This window comes from Phalacrocorax carbo, chromosome 8 (genome assembly GCF_963921805.1).
Source record: "Phalacrocorax carbo chromosome 8, bPhaCar2.1, whole genome shotgun sequence".
NCBI classification, from domain to species: domain Eukaryota; kingdom Metazoa; phylum Chordata; class Aves; order Suliformes; family Phalacrocoracidae; genus Phalacrocorax; species Phalacrocorax carbo.
The window spans coordinates 9,352,411-9,366,452 of record NC_087520.1 but is presented as its reverse complement, the minus strand read 5'-3'; the positions used below and the strand labels follow the sequence as shown (position 1 = coordinate 9,366,452).

The following is a 14,042-nucleotide window of genomic DNA, read 5'->3' as shown; positions in this document are numbered from 1 at the left end:
CAAAGTTTATTTTCCTCCTGCTGCCATAAGAGCCTAAAGACATCATTTAGTAGTGCTCCCTGCTGCAGCGCTACCTGTGGCTATCCAGATGATTTGCAGAGATGAGTCTCTTCTCCAAAGTTACTGGATAGTTTTACAGATTGGATGTTTTTAAAAGCCTTGTGCCGTTATACCTGTTCCCCTACTCTTATGGGGATAAATTCTTTCAGTATAATCACTATTATGTCAGAGAAGTTTGCAGGCAGCGTGGGGAGCACTAGGGTGCTTTACGTGTACAAATACAGTTAAAAAGATGCGATGTGTCTGCATATACAGTCTTTGACCATGAAGTTCACATATATGTAGGAATGAAGCAAAAGTAGCAGCAGTGACCCACCCTTTAAAAAAAAAGCACAGAGAGTGCTTTGATATTATTTTACTAACAGCACATCGGGACAAGCCCTTGCCTAGTACCTGATCATCTTACAGCACTTCTCCCTCTTTGGCAGGGCAGCTGCTCCAGGGCTTTTCCAAGTATTCCCGCTGTCCTACATGGGTGGTGGGAAACCAAAGCTAAACAGAAGATTCTGGGTCAGCCGAAGCTGTTCTCAACTGTTAAGGATTGGAATAATGAAGTTCTCATGTTAAACCACCAGTCCCCTTCATGGGTTCACAGCCTTCCTCCTTTGATCATTTCAAGTGATCTAAAATGAGAAAAATGTTCTGAAAAACGGAAGATTTCACATTCCACTCAAGTCAGCCAAAGACTCAAAATTTTTCATTAGTGCAAGTGTCTGAAACACAGAGGTTAGGCAGGACAAAAAGTCTTCTACCTTCTCCTCCTAAGACTTTGATTCCTGGTAACATTTTCTCCAGTGTCAGCGGGAGTCTTTTCAGAGCAGTTTGTTCCACAGCCTTTCCTGTTGCTGAAGAGAGAGTTCCAATGAAACATTACTGAGCTTTTAGTCTGACCCATGTCCAAGTCATCCTCCACATAAGCCTGTTTCTTTAACAGGCGTTCTCCTCTGTAGGTGTATTTCCTTCTAGGTGGCTAACTCCTAATTTACTATGAACATAATGGGAGCCTCTTCATCTTTTGCTTTCCAGCTAACAACATTAGTGTTAAACCATCTTGCAAACTGTCAGGTAAGTGCAGAAACCCCACTGCGATGGCATTGTCCTCCGCTTTGGCCTGGGGAAACTGCAACACCTAATTTTCAAACCTACTGAAGGACAGTATGACCGACCCTTGCTCTGGGCGCTGCATGGAGGCTGCAGCTAATAGCTATGTCCATCCCTTGATCACAGGGAAGCCATAGATAAAGGAACAGAGCACAGCTTTTCAAATTCCTGGCTGATACTTTTAATCAGGCAGTTGGGATCCTGGAGGAAATTAGTCTGAGTCTGTGCAATTTGTAGATAACCAAAAGCCTGGCCTTGCTCTGTGAATCAGGAGAATGTCCCATTGACTTCGGTAAGGGCTTTTTGAAGAGATGGGTACAGGCAGGATCTGACTCATCCTGTGCCAGAGGCAGGTAGCGTTACAGCATCTGAGCTCAGTTAATAAGGCTGGAATATCCTGACTTTTTCCATGCAACAATGTCTCGGTAATGTAAGTGATATATCATATATATATATATAGATTAAACTATATATAACAACTGCACGATCTGTGGTTATATTTTTATAGAGGGAGTTTCTGATGATTATAAATTAAGATCTCAGTTCTCATATTACCAAGATCCAAAGATAAAAATATCACTATATAACAAATGCAACCACTGAATGTATTTTATTTTTATGATACTTGAATGCTGACAACAATCACAAGCAGATAGGTTTTGGCCTAAGTATTTTAACAATCTTAAAATAAGGCTTCTTCTTTTCAATTTTATGCTTTTTTTGAGCTGACCTTCTTTTAGAGAAATATATGGAGCAGGCCCTGGGAAGATTTCTTGTACTAGGAAGATTTCTGACAAACTTTCAGTGCAAATATACATGTTCCTCATCAAAGTTTTCTTTTTTTCCTTTGGGTAGACAGAAATTTTATGTAGGGATAAAAGCAGAATAGCTAAATTTGTGTCTAAATTTGGCTTGCATTTTTACTTATTTATAATAAAAGCATCAACAGTAGAGCCATTGTTTTTTACAGGCAGCTATAAATAAATGTGAGAGTTCACAAAGAAATCAAGGCTTCCCTTCCAGATACTCCACATGATTAGAAACGAGCTGAAATCTGGTCCCTGGATTTTTGCTCTGGGAAATAACACGATTTAGTTGTGTGGCAAAAATTTGTGACTTGTCTATGGGTCAGCTAAAAGGTCATTTATAGGCTGTTCATCCTGATGATTCCCTCTTGATGTCCCCAAGATGGCCTAGCTTTCTTCTGACAGAGTGATATCAGGAATAAAGTGAGCTTCACAAGATCACAAAAGTTCATCGCGTGAAGTGCTGGGGAGAGAGGGGACATATATGAAAGTCATAAACCAAAATGGCATCTGCAAATGGAATCCATCACATTTCCTCTGGGCACAGTGGCAGAAGTCAGCAAAGACTTTACATAAAAGAGAGCTCAGTGGTTTCAATAGCACAAACAAACCTCTGGACAAGAGAAAAAAATCATTGCTATTATCTAGTAAACCTTTATTCTAAATGAAGTACTAATTTCCTATCGGCCTGATTTGCTGATACACTCTGAAACGTAGCCAGACACAAACTCTCCCTGTTACTTAAGTTGGTTTCCTGGTGGTTCACCTACACAGGCACTTTGAGTATAGAGATGAATGGAAAGGGTTGTACGGATAATGTGGATCAATGGCTGCCTGAAGAGTATGACTGAGAGGAAATGCCTTTCCTCACCACTCTGAGCCAACCCCATAAAAATGCATGTCAATCCAGCCTTGCAGCCTGGAGCTCTGGTGTTTGTGGGTGGTAACCTCAGCATGGCCCCACTAACTCTCCTCTCTCCTCTCCTGGTGTGAGCCCGAGCCACACTGGCTAACCCAGCAGCAAGGCACTGCATCTGGCAGTCATAGAATCATTAAGGCTGGAAAAGACCTCTACAATCACCAAGTCCAACCATCAGCCTAAAACCACCAGGCCTCCTAAACCATGCCCTGAAGTGCCACCTGTACATGTTTTTTGAACACCTCCAGGGATGGTGTCCTCACCACCTCTCCGGACAGCCTGTTCCAATGCCTGACCACTCTTTCAGTAATGTTTCCTAATACCCAGTCCAAACCTCCCCTGATGCAACTTGAGGCCATTTCCTCTTGTCCTATCACTTGTAACTAGGGAGAAGAGCCCAACGCCCACCTCACTACAACCTCCTTTCAGGTAGTTGTAGAGAGCGATAAGGTCTCCCCTCAGCATCCTCTTCTCCAGACTAAACATCCCCAGCTACCTCAGCGGCTCCTCATCAGACTTGTTCTCCAGACCCTTCACCTTCAGTCCTCTGGGTGCTCATTGCCCTGAAGGGCAGAGGACTAGCAAAGAGGTGATGCATGGGACCACAACCTGAAGGATGCATGAGAAGACAGGGATGCTCCTTTGGGAGTCTCATGGGAGTGAGTGCCCTTCCCTGGATGGCAACACAGGGAATGAGAGCTGTGAATGCTTCCAAGCCCTTTCCCAGCCCAGGCTTCTCCATCTGCCTTAAGGGGAGAGAGGCAGTAAACATCTTTTCACTTCTGCCCTTTCCTATGGGCACAATAAGTCTCAGCCCTCTATCCCTTCAGCCATCGACGGCAATGCATTTCTCAGGAGCAGAAGGATGCCTCTGGAAACATGGGTTCAGCCATGAAGGGTTTGATAGAATTACATATAGGTGTAGTAAATAAATAAATACACAACTGAAGCCATGGCACTGCTCCTATAGGAGCCTCTTGACAATGATTTGGCTGCTTCCCTCCACCAGGTCTCTCCTCTGTGCTAGCTTTTGAGGCACTATGGATTTCCGTGCTGGCAAAAGAGCTGGGGGGCATGGGGAAGGGGGGTGCCCAGGGAGGCGCTGAAGCTTCCCCCTGCCCCAGGGTGCCGAGTGGACACCGCAGCCCAGCCCCACACCCCCACGCCGCAAGGCAGGGCCCCTGTTGCACCCGGGGTGAGGTGGAGGAAGAAGAGGAGGAGACAGTCCCATACCTCCCCCCAACCCAGGCTAGGGGGGTTTATCGGCGGTGGGAGGAGAGAAACCAGCCCCGGCGCATTTATACGGTGTGGCTGTGGTGGGGGAAGCACCGTCTCCTGCCCGGAGCCATGCGGGGCCGGGGGCTGCTCTGCGGCATCGCCCTCTCGCTGCTGCTGCCGCCCGCCCGTGAGTGCGGGGTGCCCCCCACAAGTGCCTCTGGCTGCATGAGCCCCCAGGGAGGGAGGGAGGGTGGGTGGGGGTGGGAATCCTCCTGCTTCTCCTACAGCCGGCGCAGAGCCCTCCTCTCCCGCCCCGGCTTCGCGTTCGTTACCGGGTGCGGGCGCGGGTGCGGGCGGGTCGGGCGGCTGGTGAGCGGCTCCTCTCGTGTCTCCCCAGCTGGAGCGGCCGGCGCGGAGCCGCAGCCCGAGGTGGTGGAGCCGCGCTGGGCAGCCCCGGCGAGCCCCGGCAGCGCCAAGGTAGGGCGCGCCCAGCGCTTCCTTTATGCTTGGTTTTCACACAATAAAAATCCTGCATCGTTTCTGGGGTGGGGGGGCGGAATGATGTCGCGGTTAGCGCAGGACCTTGCTATGTGCGTTTTGATTTAAGCCGAGCTTTGGGACGAGCTGCAGGGCTGAGCCGGGAAGCTCATGTGCAGCGCGGGGGGCTGCTGCAGCTCCCGCAAATCCCGAGAAAGGCTGGGTGAGCTGCCGGGCTCAGCGACTGGCGTTCACCCGGTGCAAAGGCTTGTAATCGTTTGCCCTCTGTCATGCCTTAAAGCCTAGATCAAATCTACCTCATCTATATGTCTGTAAAAGGGGAGCGAGGCAATACAGCCTGTGGCATCCAGGGAACAGCAGAATAGAGGCATTTGCTTTAGGAGGAGATGAATCGCAGCTGTGAGGGTGCTTCACTAAGAAAAGCCAGCCAGCAGCTCAGGTGTGTCTTAGACACCGTGTGTATGGGTGCAGATCTCGCCCCTGATTCTCTGATGTGGGCCGATGAAGTGGTGTGTCAGTAGTGTGTGGCTCTTCCAAGAACTGCTGAGGTACCAAACTTAAACATCAGCTTCCCAGCGTTTGCCACAACTACGAATTTATTGGTTGCATAATCAAATGACAAAGGGAAATCCAGATGGTGTTATTTACATTGTGAATGAGAAAAAGGGAAGCTGCAGCATTATACCAAAGAAAAACCATAGCGTTTCACCATAAGTGGTGTTATTTTGTGATTCATGTCCTTCCCATAAGATCAGACTTTATAAGACTTCTTATTGTGATATATTAGGGGGGAAAAGCTACAATGATTCTCTCATGATCTTAATTCTCTTTAAAATGTCCTTGCAGTGCTGCCTGGAAGTTTTGTTTCTCTCTGTTATTGATAGCGATACTAATACATCTGGACAGCATTTTGCCTTACACAAATTTGCTGGCTCTCAGGGTTTGTTTCAGGCAAGTTCCTGTTGGCTTTAAAAGCAGTGTTAGCAAAGCTTAGGTACAGCTGGGATACTTCAGTTACACAGCAATTGACAGACTCTGAAGTAGTGGGATTATTGAGGGAGAAGGGAAAGCATTATTAGTAATAATGATGTTTGTACAACCTTTGTGAAGAGACTTTTATCATGATGGGGACCCTCAGACCCCACCCAGGTATGGGCAGGGCAACCTCCTAATGTGCTGGTTAGCAAAACAAGAGACCTTCCCTGAGAAGTACTGAGCACCTGCGATTCAGTAAACTAAACTCAGCCCCTTGGAATTAGCCATTGTTGTATATGCTAAATGTATTGACTTGGTTTGCACCATCTGTGTGGTCTGGGAAACTGAAGGGAAGATGAACAGAACCTAGAATACGAGCAGGGAGCTGATGAAAGGAAAAGTTTGTAACCGAGCTTGGAATTGATGAAGTGGCAAGCGAGCATATCTCTGTGCTGACATGTCTTTCATCAGAACATCCTATTCAATCAGCTTGCTGTATTTTGCTTTCAGTTGATCTGTTCTGCAAAATCCCCTCAGCGCTGAATTAGAAGATACTATGGGTTAATCTCCTCAACATTTCTATGTTTTGGTTTTTTTCTTCCAGCTGAACAGAGAAGTCTATTCTTACCAAATGGGTTATTTCTCTTCTGGGGAGTTTATTCATCCATTTCCTTTTTGAGAAAGCACTCAGACTCAAAAATCCCCAGCTGACCTTAGCTAGTGGTCCTGCTTTGAGGGAGGTAAAACTGGAGACCTCCAGCGGCCCTTCTTGCTCCTCTAGAAAGCATATCCTATACTTTCAGTCTCTTGAATGATTTGGGTTTTTTTTAATGTTTGGTTTAGTGTATGCGTTTGCTATTGCACTAAGAAATTAGGGTCCTTTCTTTTAACGCCAGTAGGCCTCGGGGAGCCGGCTGTGCTGTGTCCTCGTTCAGAGCTGTCGGCAGGTTGCAAACCGGGGCTGTGCCTCTGCTTGAGCACACTAGAAAGTTGCTGTCATGGTTTCAGTCCCTTGGCAGCCTGGGACTAGCACAAGAGCAGCTGTGAAATGTTGTCTGAACAATGGGTAGAGCCTAAAGACGTCTAAAGGACGCTGTTGCATGCCTTCTATTGACATTTTCTGCAAGTAAAGGAACTATGTGAAAGTCTCTGGAAGATGCATGATTCTTCCTGTCCTGAAATAGGCTCCTAAAAACGTCTTTTTCTGCTCTTACAACAAAGGAAGCTTTGGTTAACTAGCTCAGGTATTTGACTTGTAAACCTCTGAGGCAAGCTGGGATGTCCTGTGATGTGGTCCTGAGCATAGCATACAGGAGAAGGGGGTGCAGCACACCCCTCCCACCCAGCTGCACCTGCAAGTGCTCCAGCAGAAGGACTTTTTGCCTCGTCTGAGCCCATTATTCCTCCTGAGGCACCAGGGTCACTAGCTCAGATACAGCATCCCACCAGCATGCCTGAACTGCTCCCCAGCTCTGCATGGCTGTGCCGTGGGGATGCAGCAGTGTGCTTGGAGCTGGGAGCCATTGCGCCTTCCCTTCCCCTGCACTCCAGGTCTGAAGGTAGGAGGAAGGCGAGGAGTGGTTTAAGGTCAGCTGCAATTTCCAGGGGAACAATTTGTGTTTCTGTGTGTGTCCATAATCATGATGATGTATGAGTAACAAGCATTGTCTCTTTTGCATGCAGCATCCATTCAGAGCTGAAGTTAAGGTAAAAGCAGAAGGCCAGGAGCTCATCTTGGAATTGGAGAAAAATGGGTAAGTGTCCTTGTTCCTTGCATTGTGGTGTCACTAAAATAATGAATAAGGTTTACAGTGAAGTCAACAGGAAAACTTCCGCTGACTTCAACAGTGTTTTGATAAAGACAGGATAAGGAAGTCCTTTTCTGGATTTCAAGGTTATTCCAGGTCCAAGTTCCCACTAATGTTAATCTGCCAAGCAGCACTGACTGTAATAGAGCTTTGTCAGCAAAAAGCAGACAGTGACCTGGCCCTCAGTGTGTAAACTTATTTTTCCATCATAATTCTTACTACATTAGCTGGAAAACGTTGCTGATATGAAGTGCACTTCATATTTACCAAATGGCTCAATGCTCTGGAGTCAGTGTGACTCTAATGAGGATTTCATTTGCTGTGATCTGAAGAGGTCCTGCTCCGCTCCCTAGGAGAAATGATCTGACAGCTTCAATTCCATTAGTGCCCTTCATGCTAAAGTAGACTGAAAAAATGTTTTTGCAATGACTGAAGTGCAGCCTCATCTCAGGAGTGATACAGCAATGCTGTGTGATATTATAGGGCGTGACGTGTATTGAATTCAGCTGAAGCTGCAAGAGATTAAGGTAAGTAGAAGGATGTTCCTCTGGAGGCTCCTCCAGAGGCTCTCTGCCCTGTGAGTACATTAGTTTCCAGTGGTGGAACAGCAGCTGGAAATCTAGCTGCAAGAAGCCTGTCTCTGCTAAGCAGTCCACTTGCACTGTTGGTGTTTTTTATATTTTTAAATGGGTCTGAAGATTTTTCTATGGAAACACAACTAAATGTTTGTCTACTAGAATCAGTAGGAAAAATAACCTTGGAATAATGACCCTGGTTACATTTTAAATGTATTGTATGGACATCCCAACCACAGAGCTTGGGGGCTCAGCTTTCTTCCTGAAAGTGAAGTGTCAGAAGATCTTATTAGTTCTGATGGCAGTGCATTAACCTAAATGATATTCAGGGCATTTTGGAGCAAACAAGAATTTTCTTGGCACTGTCTGCAGTAAAGACTGAAATCTCATGGCTGATGAAAGGCAAGTACATCCTGCGAGGTGTTTTCTGTAATAGGCCACATAAGCTACTGGGAGTTTCAGTGCTGCAAAAGCTGGACACATTTTCTAGGCAGTCATGCACCTGTGTAGAACTAAACAGACACAGCTATAAATTCTGTGTGTTTTGGCATCTCTCAGCTGGGAAAATAGAGAAGTGGTAGAAAAGACCAGGCACTGTTAACTCATTCCTGCCTAATGCAGGGAAAATAGCCGTTGCTGATGACAGTGGTCAGCAATGCTGGTCTCTGAACTGAACCTGGAAGCAACGTAACTGCTAACACTGCTGGGGGTCTCCTTCCTGGTGGAAGGACTGACAGGTCTTGCGTATTCTGCAATCACTATGCAAAGGTGGATTTATTTCTAGCAGAGTAGAAGCTGGCAAGAGCATGCACGGATGCTGGCTGAATTAATCTATTTGTGCTCCAAGCGTGATGACGTAACCTCCAGGTGCCTTGTGGGAGCAGTGCTGTGCTATTTCCAGTGCAGGCAAAGTCATCACTGGTGTTAGTAAATAGAATTACAATAATAGACGATTCTATTGTGTTTATTTCCTGAAATGCATTTTCATTCATTGAGATGTATGCACACAACAGAGTGTGGGCCCACACTTCCACTGTGGGGTGAATCGCCTTACTAAGACTGGAGAAATACAGCAAGTGGTTTGGAGTTTTTTGTTTTTGTTTTCTGTGGAAAATGCAAGTGGTTTGTAAGTAGCAGTGCTTCACGTGGGAGTCTCACCAGGCCCTAAGTCCTTGTCCAAGAAAGGTGATGGCACGATCCCAAAATGCAAATCTGAACTTGATTAGATGAGATGCTCTGGAGATCCACCACTTTTCAGAGACTTGTGAAGGTGCAGAAGTAGTCTAGAGACACTCAGAAGAGAAATCATGAAGCAAACAAAAACATGAAATCCCTGGGAGCCCTGTGGATGCTGTAATTATCAGCATCCATAGAGTGCTTCTAAGTCAATGAAAATTGCTTTCTCCTTGTCAAAGTGTGCAGTAGAGTCGAGTCCAGCCCGGCTCCTTCTTCCTGCTTTCCAGCCCAGGAGCTCCCCAGCACCCAGGAGCTCACTGCTGCTATTGCTTATCTTACAGGGAACTCTGAGGTTCTAGCTGAGGTTTGAGGTACTGAGTAGTTGCAGTATCAGGGACTCTTTCCCCGAAGGGTTTGTTGGGCACCCAGACAGCAGGAGAGAAGTTGAAATCCCTCAAGTGGGAAGTATCCCTTCAAAGCTGTCTGAAACCTGACTGTTCCTGGTTTTGAATTCACTTGAAAGTAGGTATAACAGAACTGCAGCTTTAAGGAATGTATTCTGGGCTTTTTAAATTAAAATGAGCCCCAGAGTTCTGGGTCATTTAATTGATCCAGTTTAGAGGAGCCTCTGGAAACCAGCCTTGCTTCCAAGGCTGGTGCTCTGCTCCCCCTCTGTCCCCAGGCTCAGCACAGGGGTGTGAACACACCTGCCTGGCTCCTATTGTCCTCTCATAACCATGTCCCAGCCTCCTGTTGCTCAAAGAAAGCATGAAATGATTGATATCAGCAGGGTCTGGTTGGGATATGATTTACCCAATGGTTCCCAAACGTAGAAAGGAGATATCCCAAGCTAGTGAAACATGGATTAGGCAGCCTTGTTACACATTCACCACTCTCCTTAGGGAGAGGCAAAGCTGATGAGAATATGAGCTTGCTTTGAGGGAGGGGGGAAAGTCATAACCTAACAGCTTTAGTAGGGATTCACTAGCTTTGAAAGAAGTGTGCTGTTTTCAATATGTGGAAGAAATTTTCACACCCAGCCTGAGATTTCACATTCCATGTGAAATGGACATTGTGTTCATCCACAGAGGTAAACTGCAGAAATTATTGTGTATCTTTCTTCAGAACTGTGTACAGCTCTGTATTTTGTAATAGCTCAGCACACATCCGAGTTTGAACTTCATATTTCTACGAATACAATTATTGCATTAGCTGTTAACAAAATATTGCATTATTTCCTGTCCAGGCATTTGACAAGAAGGTGGAACCACACTGTAGTTCCAAGCAGAGTTCACAACACTAGTTCACATTTCTGAATAATGATAAAAGTATATCCCCCAAACGACTCAGGCGTGTTTTAAATGACTCAAAACCATGTCCTGCAGCTGCAGGACTGGAAAGCTCAAATCTGTACAAACAACAAATACATGGAGAGATGCCTATAAAGCAGCTTTAAATTTGGCTGGGGCTTAGGAACGGAAGAATGAGAGTTGCAAACCTTGGATGAAAAGTGACTTTTATAAGGCATTTGCATTTCTTAATAAAAAGCAGCTTTGAGCCAAGCAGGGAGGGGATGCTGAGACGCTCTGAATGTGTGTGACAGCGCTGCTTGGTATGAGTCTCTTCTTTCTAGTGGACAGGAGAGCTCTTATTTGCAAAACAGAAAACTGCATGAAATCTCTCCTCTCACCTGAGTGCAGGAGAACTATCAATAAGACTTACCTTCCTCTTCTTTTCCACTTTGTGTCTCTCATGGGGAGAGCAGACTTGGGAAAGGCCCTCTGCTGTAAGGGGTAGTGGAGGCTTCTCCAGGGGATGTCCTTGCCCGAAGGTGAACCCTGTGGGCAGTGTGGGGCACATGCTGCGTGTTTTAGCTGTGTATTTTGGCTGCTGCTTGCCCACAGCAGCCGCAGTCCTGTAGGGCACTTGGTGGCAGAGCCCCAGTGGAGATGTGCAGCAACTGGCTGAGGACACTGCAAAGAAATTCCAGAGCTCATCTGATCTGACCTCGGGGGCAACCAGATAGTTATTTTTAGTTAACTGGATCTGATAGATTGGAAATTATACTCTTCCCTCTTCCGGCCCCACCTGGGTAGGTGACGAGCACTCCAGCCCTGCTCGATGCTCTCAGTGATACAATAAGACATCCATATGTCACTGTTTCCTGCTTTTGCTTATTTCCAGGGGCTCCTCTACCAACTGAGTGAGGGAGGTTGCTGCCCACCTTGGAGCAGGAAGGATATATGAGATTATTCCACTGATGGGCTACACATCATCAGTGTCTAATGGGCTTCCTGCATGGGGAGGGGGTAAGGGTTATGTAAAGGAGGGAAATTGAGTTTATCCTGCTCTACTGTCTCTTGGAGTCATCAGAAAAACAGGGTTGGGACCTGGAAAGCCCTAGCTGCTTTTCAGCCTCCTGATTCCCTTGAGATATTCAGTGATTTCTCTGTGTGGGGCAGGGAGGAAGAGACAAGGAAATGGAGCCCTTTAAATCTTTTGCTCCTTGACCCATTATCAGCCAAATTTAATTTTATTTTATTTCATTTCCTTTTTCCTCTCCAGGCAACTTTTATGGTTCCCATTGGTCAGCCAAAGGGCTATGTGACAAAATTTTGCTTGAGTCCTGTAACATGATTTATGCGGTGGATGTCACAGATGATGCAGATAGCAAAAGGGGATGGAGAGACTTTAGGCTGTGATATTTTCCCAGGCATTACAAACAGCTAGTTTAGTTCCACCTCAATAGCTGGGAAGCTACTTTTTCCTTCCAAACTGCTGCTGTTCACACAATAAACATGTTTTCAGACATATCAACAAAGGCTCTTGAGGAAGGGAGCTTAAGAGCTCCAGGCTTTGTCTGGATGAAACTCACTAAGAAAAAAAATTTTGGATTTCATTAATTTTTATGAAGTGCCAGGTTTTGGCTAGAGTGGTGAAATCTCCAATTTCCCACTAGTGTGGATAGGGAAATCAGGCCTGCCTGATCATGTTGTCATGGGTTATGTGTTGGTGGTGTTGAAGATGGGGTCACCTCAGGTTTTGATAATAAATTCTGCTTTTAGGGAACATTTAAGTGACTGGCAGGTAAGGGGTCAAATTCCCCTTCTCGCCCTACTTGGATCCTGTTGAGAGGAAATGGAGTAGGACCACAAATTGCAGATGGAAATCTGATGTCTAAACTTTGTTGGGAGAGTCAATTCCCTCCACCCCCAGATGCTGGCAGCCTGACTGGACAGATTTATTGTGATTTGAGGACAGGGATGGGGGAAGAGATGTAAGAAATTGTAGGCTTCCCTTTTCTTGGTCCCACAACTGAAAAATTAAGAGTTGATGTTTCTCACGAGAGCTCCATGGACTATTTAGCTTTTGGTTTTTTGGGAGGAAATAAAAAAGTGTCTGTCTCCTATATACTCACGGGTGTTTTTAAATTGGCAGCTGTTCATGCAGACTAGCATGAACTAGTCATGCAGACTAGCCCCTCTGTAAAATGAACCCAAACAAAGTTGCTCATGGGACTAAATTTTTAAAAAATCCTTCTTGCTCCAATTAGTAAGAGCATGCCACTGGGGCCCTCCCAGTGCCCACGGGTGACCTCTGGCTGGTGGAGCTGATCAAGTTCACAGTGGTCCTCTGGGATGGAGGGCTCTGAGTCCCTCTGAGACTTGTGCTAACGAGTGAAGTATCACAGGCAAAAGAAAACTGCTCCCATTTATCAAGAAAGTAGGGGTGAGGTTCTCCAGAGCAGCTGGGAAATGTGCATTCCCTCAAATGAATGTAGTCATGCAAGAAAGGCCCCAGCTTTCCTTCTGCTCTTTTTGGGAGCATTTAGGTGTGCCGTGCAGCCCCTCTCCCCCCAGCTGCTTCTCTGCTCCTCTGTGGTGGCTGGATGAGCTGGAGGTTGTGCTCTTGCACTGTCCCCGAGTGCCACAGGGGCAGCTGCCCACCAAGGAAGCTGGGTTTTGCCCCACGTCCTCAGCCTGCCTCTCCCATTGAATACCATCGGCTCATGTGCAAAGTATGTGACCTCCCTGGCACAGCGTCTCGATGTGGCAAAACAGAGCCACGCTACCCTATAATGTCAGCCCTGCACGGCAGGGCCCTTCCAGGGAGCAGCACAGCAGCATGAGGAGGAGGGTTTTGTTTCAAACAATGATATCATTGACAGGCTGGAGCAGGACCAAGATCACTCCATGTCGGTCATCAGCAGAAACGGTCTCAAACCATCTGTACATTATGGCACCGAGCCACTCTTCCTTCATTTGGCTTCCTCGCTTGTATTTAACCCGGCTCCCAAGGCTTTCCGGGGAACAAATCCTGCCAAGAGCAGGCTATTCCACCCTGAGCTGGATCTTGGGGAGCAACTGATCTTGCTGAAAGCTGGTCTCTGTTGGAAAGGTGTGAAGGCTTCTCTAGAACATCTTGAGTGCTCTTGTGTAGCTTACCCTGGTCTCAAACAGCCCCACGTGGCTGCCACTGTGATCAAGGTTTAGCAAAGGAGAATGCTCCCATCCGAAAACAACTTTTCCTCTGACTTTGTCGATTCTTCATGCTGACAACTCCTCTAATGATGGACTCCATGCTACCTTTTAGAAAGATGATGTGTGCTAGCAATCTGCTAGCTGCCTGACTGGAACTCAGAAGCCTTTAAATGATGCTATTTTGCGTCCAAATTTTTGCAGCTTCATTTTGAGCTGCTGGAGAGGTAGTCACTGAGACATGTAACAGAGAAAGGATCAAATAGTGCTGTTTTTTCCAGGCTTTTGCTTGCCAGCAAGGAGGTGAGCTCTGAGCTCTTCTGCAAATGCTTTGCAGGGCTGAGCTCCCCTGGAATCAGCCATTCAGCCTGGCTGTGATGCTGTCCTGAAATGATGGCAGATAAAGGCCACTGCTAAGATTTTGGGGT

The 14,042-nt window shown here is 46.4% G+C and overlaps 1 protein-coding gene across 1 annotated transcript in view; it reads left to right on the top strand.

Annotated features, from left to right (window-relative positions):
• Window positions 1-4,159: 4,159 nt before the first annotated feature.
• The window catches only part of ADAM19 (ADAM metallopeptidase domain 19), a 36,689-nt gene continuing 26,806 nt past the window's right edge, over window positions 4,160-14,042 (top strand). Inside the window, exons 1-3 of the mRNA XM_064458558.1 lie at window positions 4,160-4,291; window positions 4,502-4,581; window positions 7,261-7,331. Coding sequence (XP_064314628.1) covers window positions 4,234-4,291; window positions 4,502-4,581; window positions 7,261-7,331 — 209 coding nt within the window. The 5' untranslated portion in view covers window positions 4,160-4,233. The remainder of the gene's footprint in view (window positions 4,292-4,501; window positions 4,582-7,260; window positions 7,332-14,042) is intronic.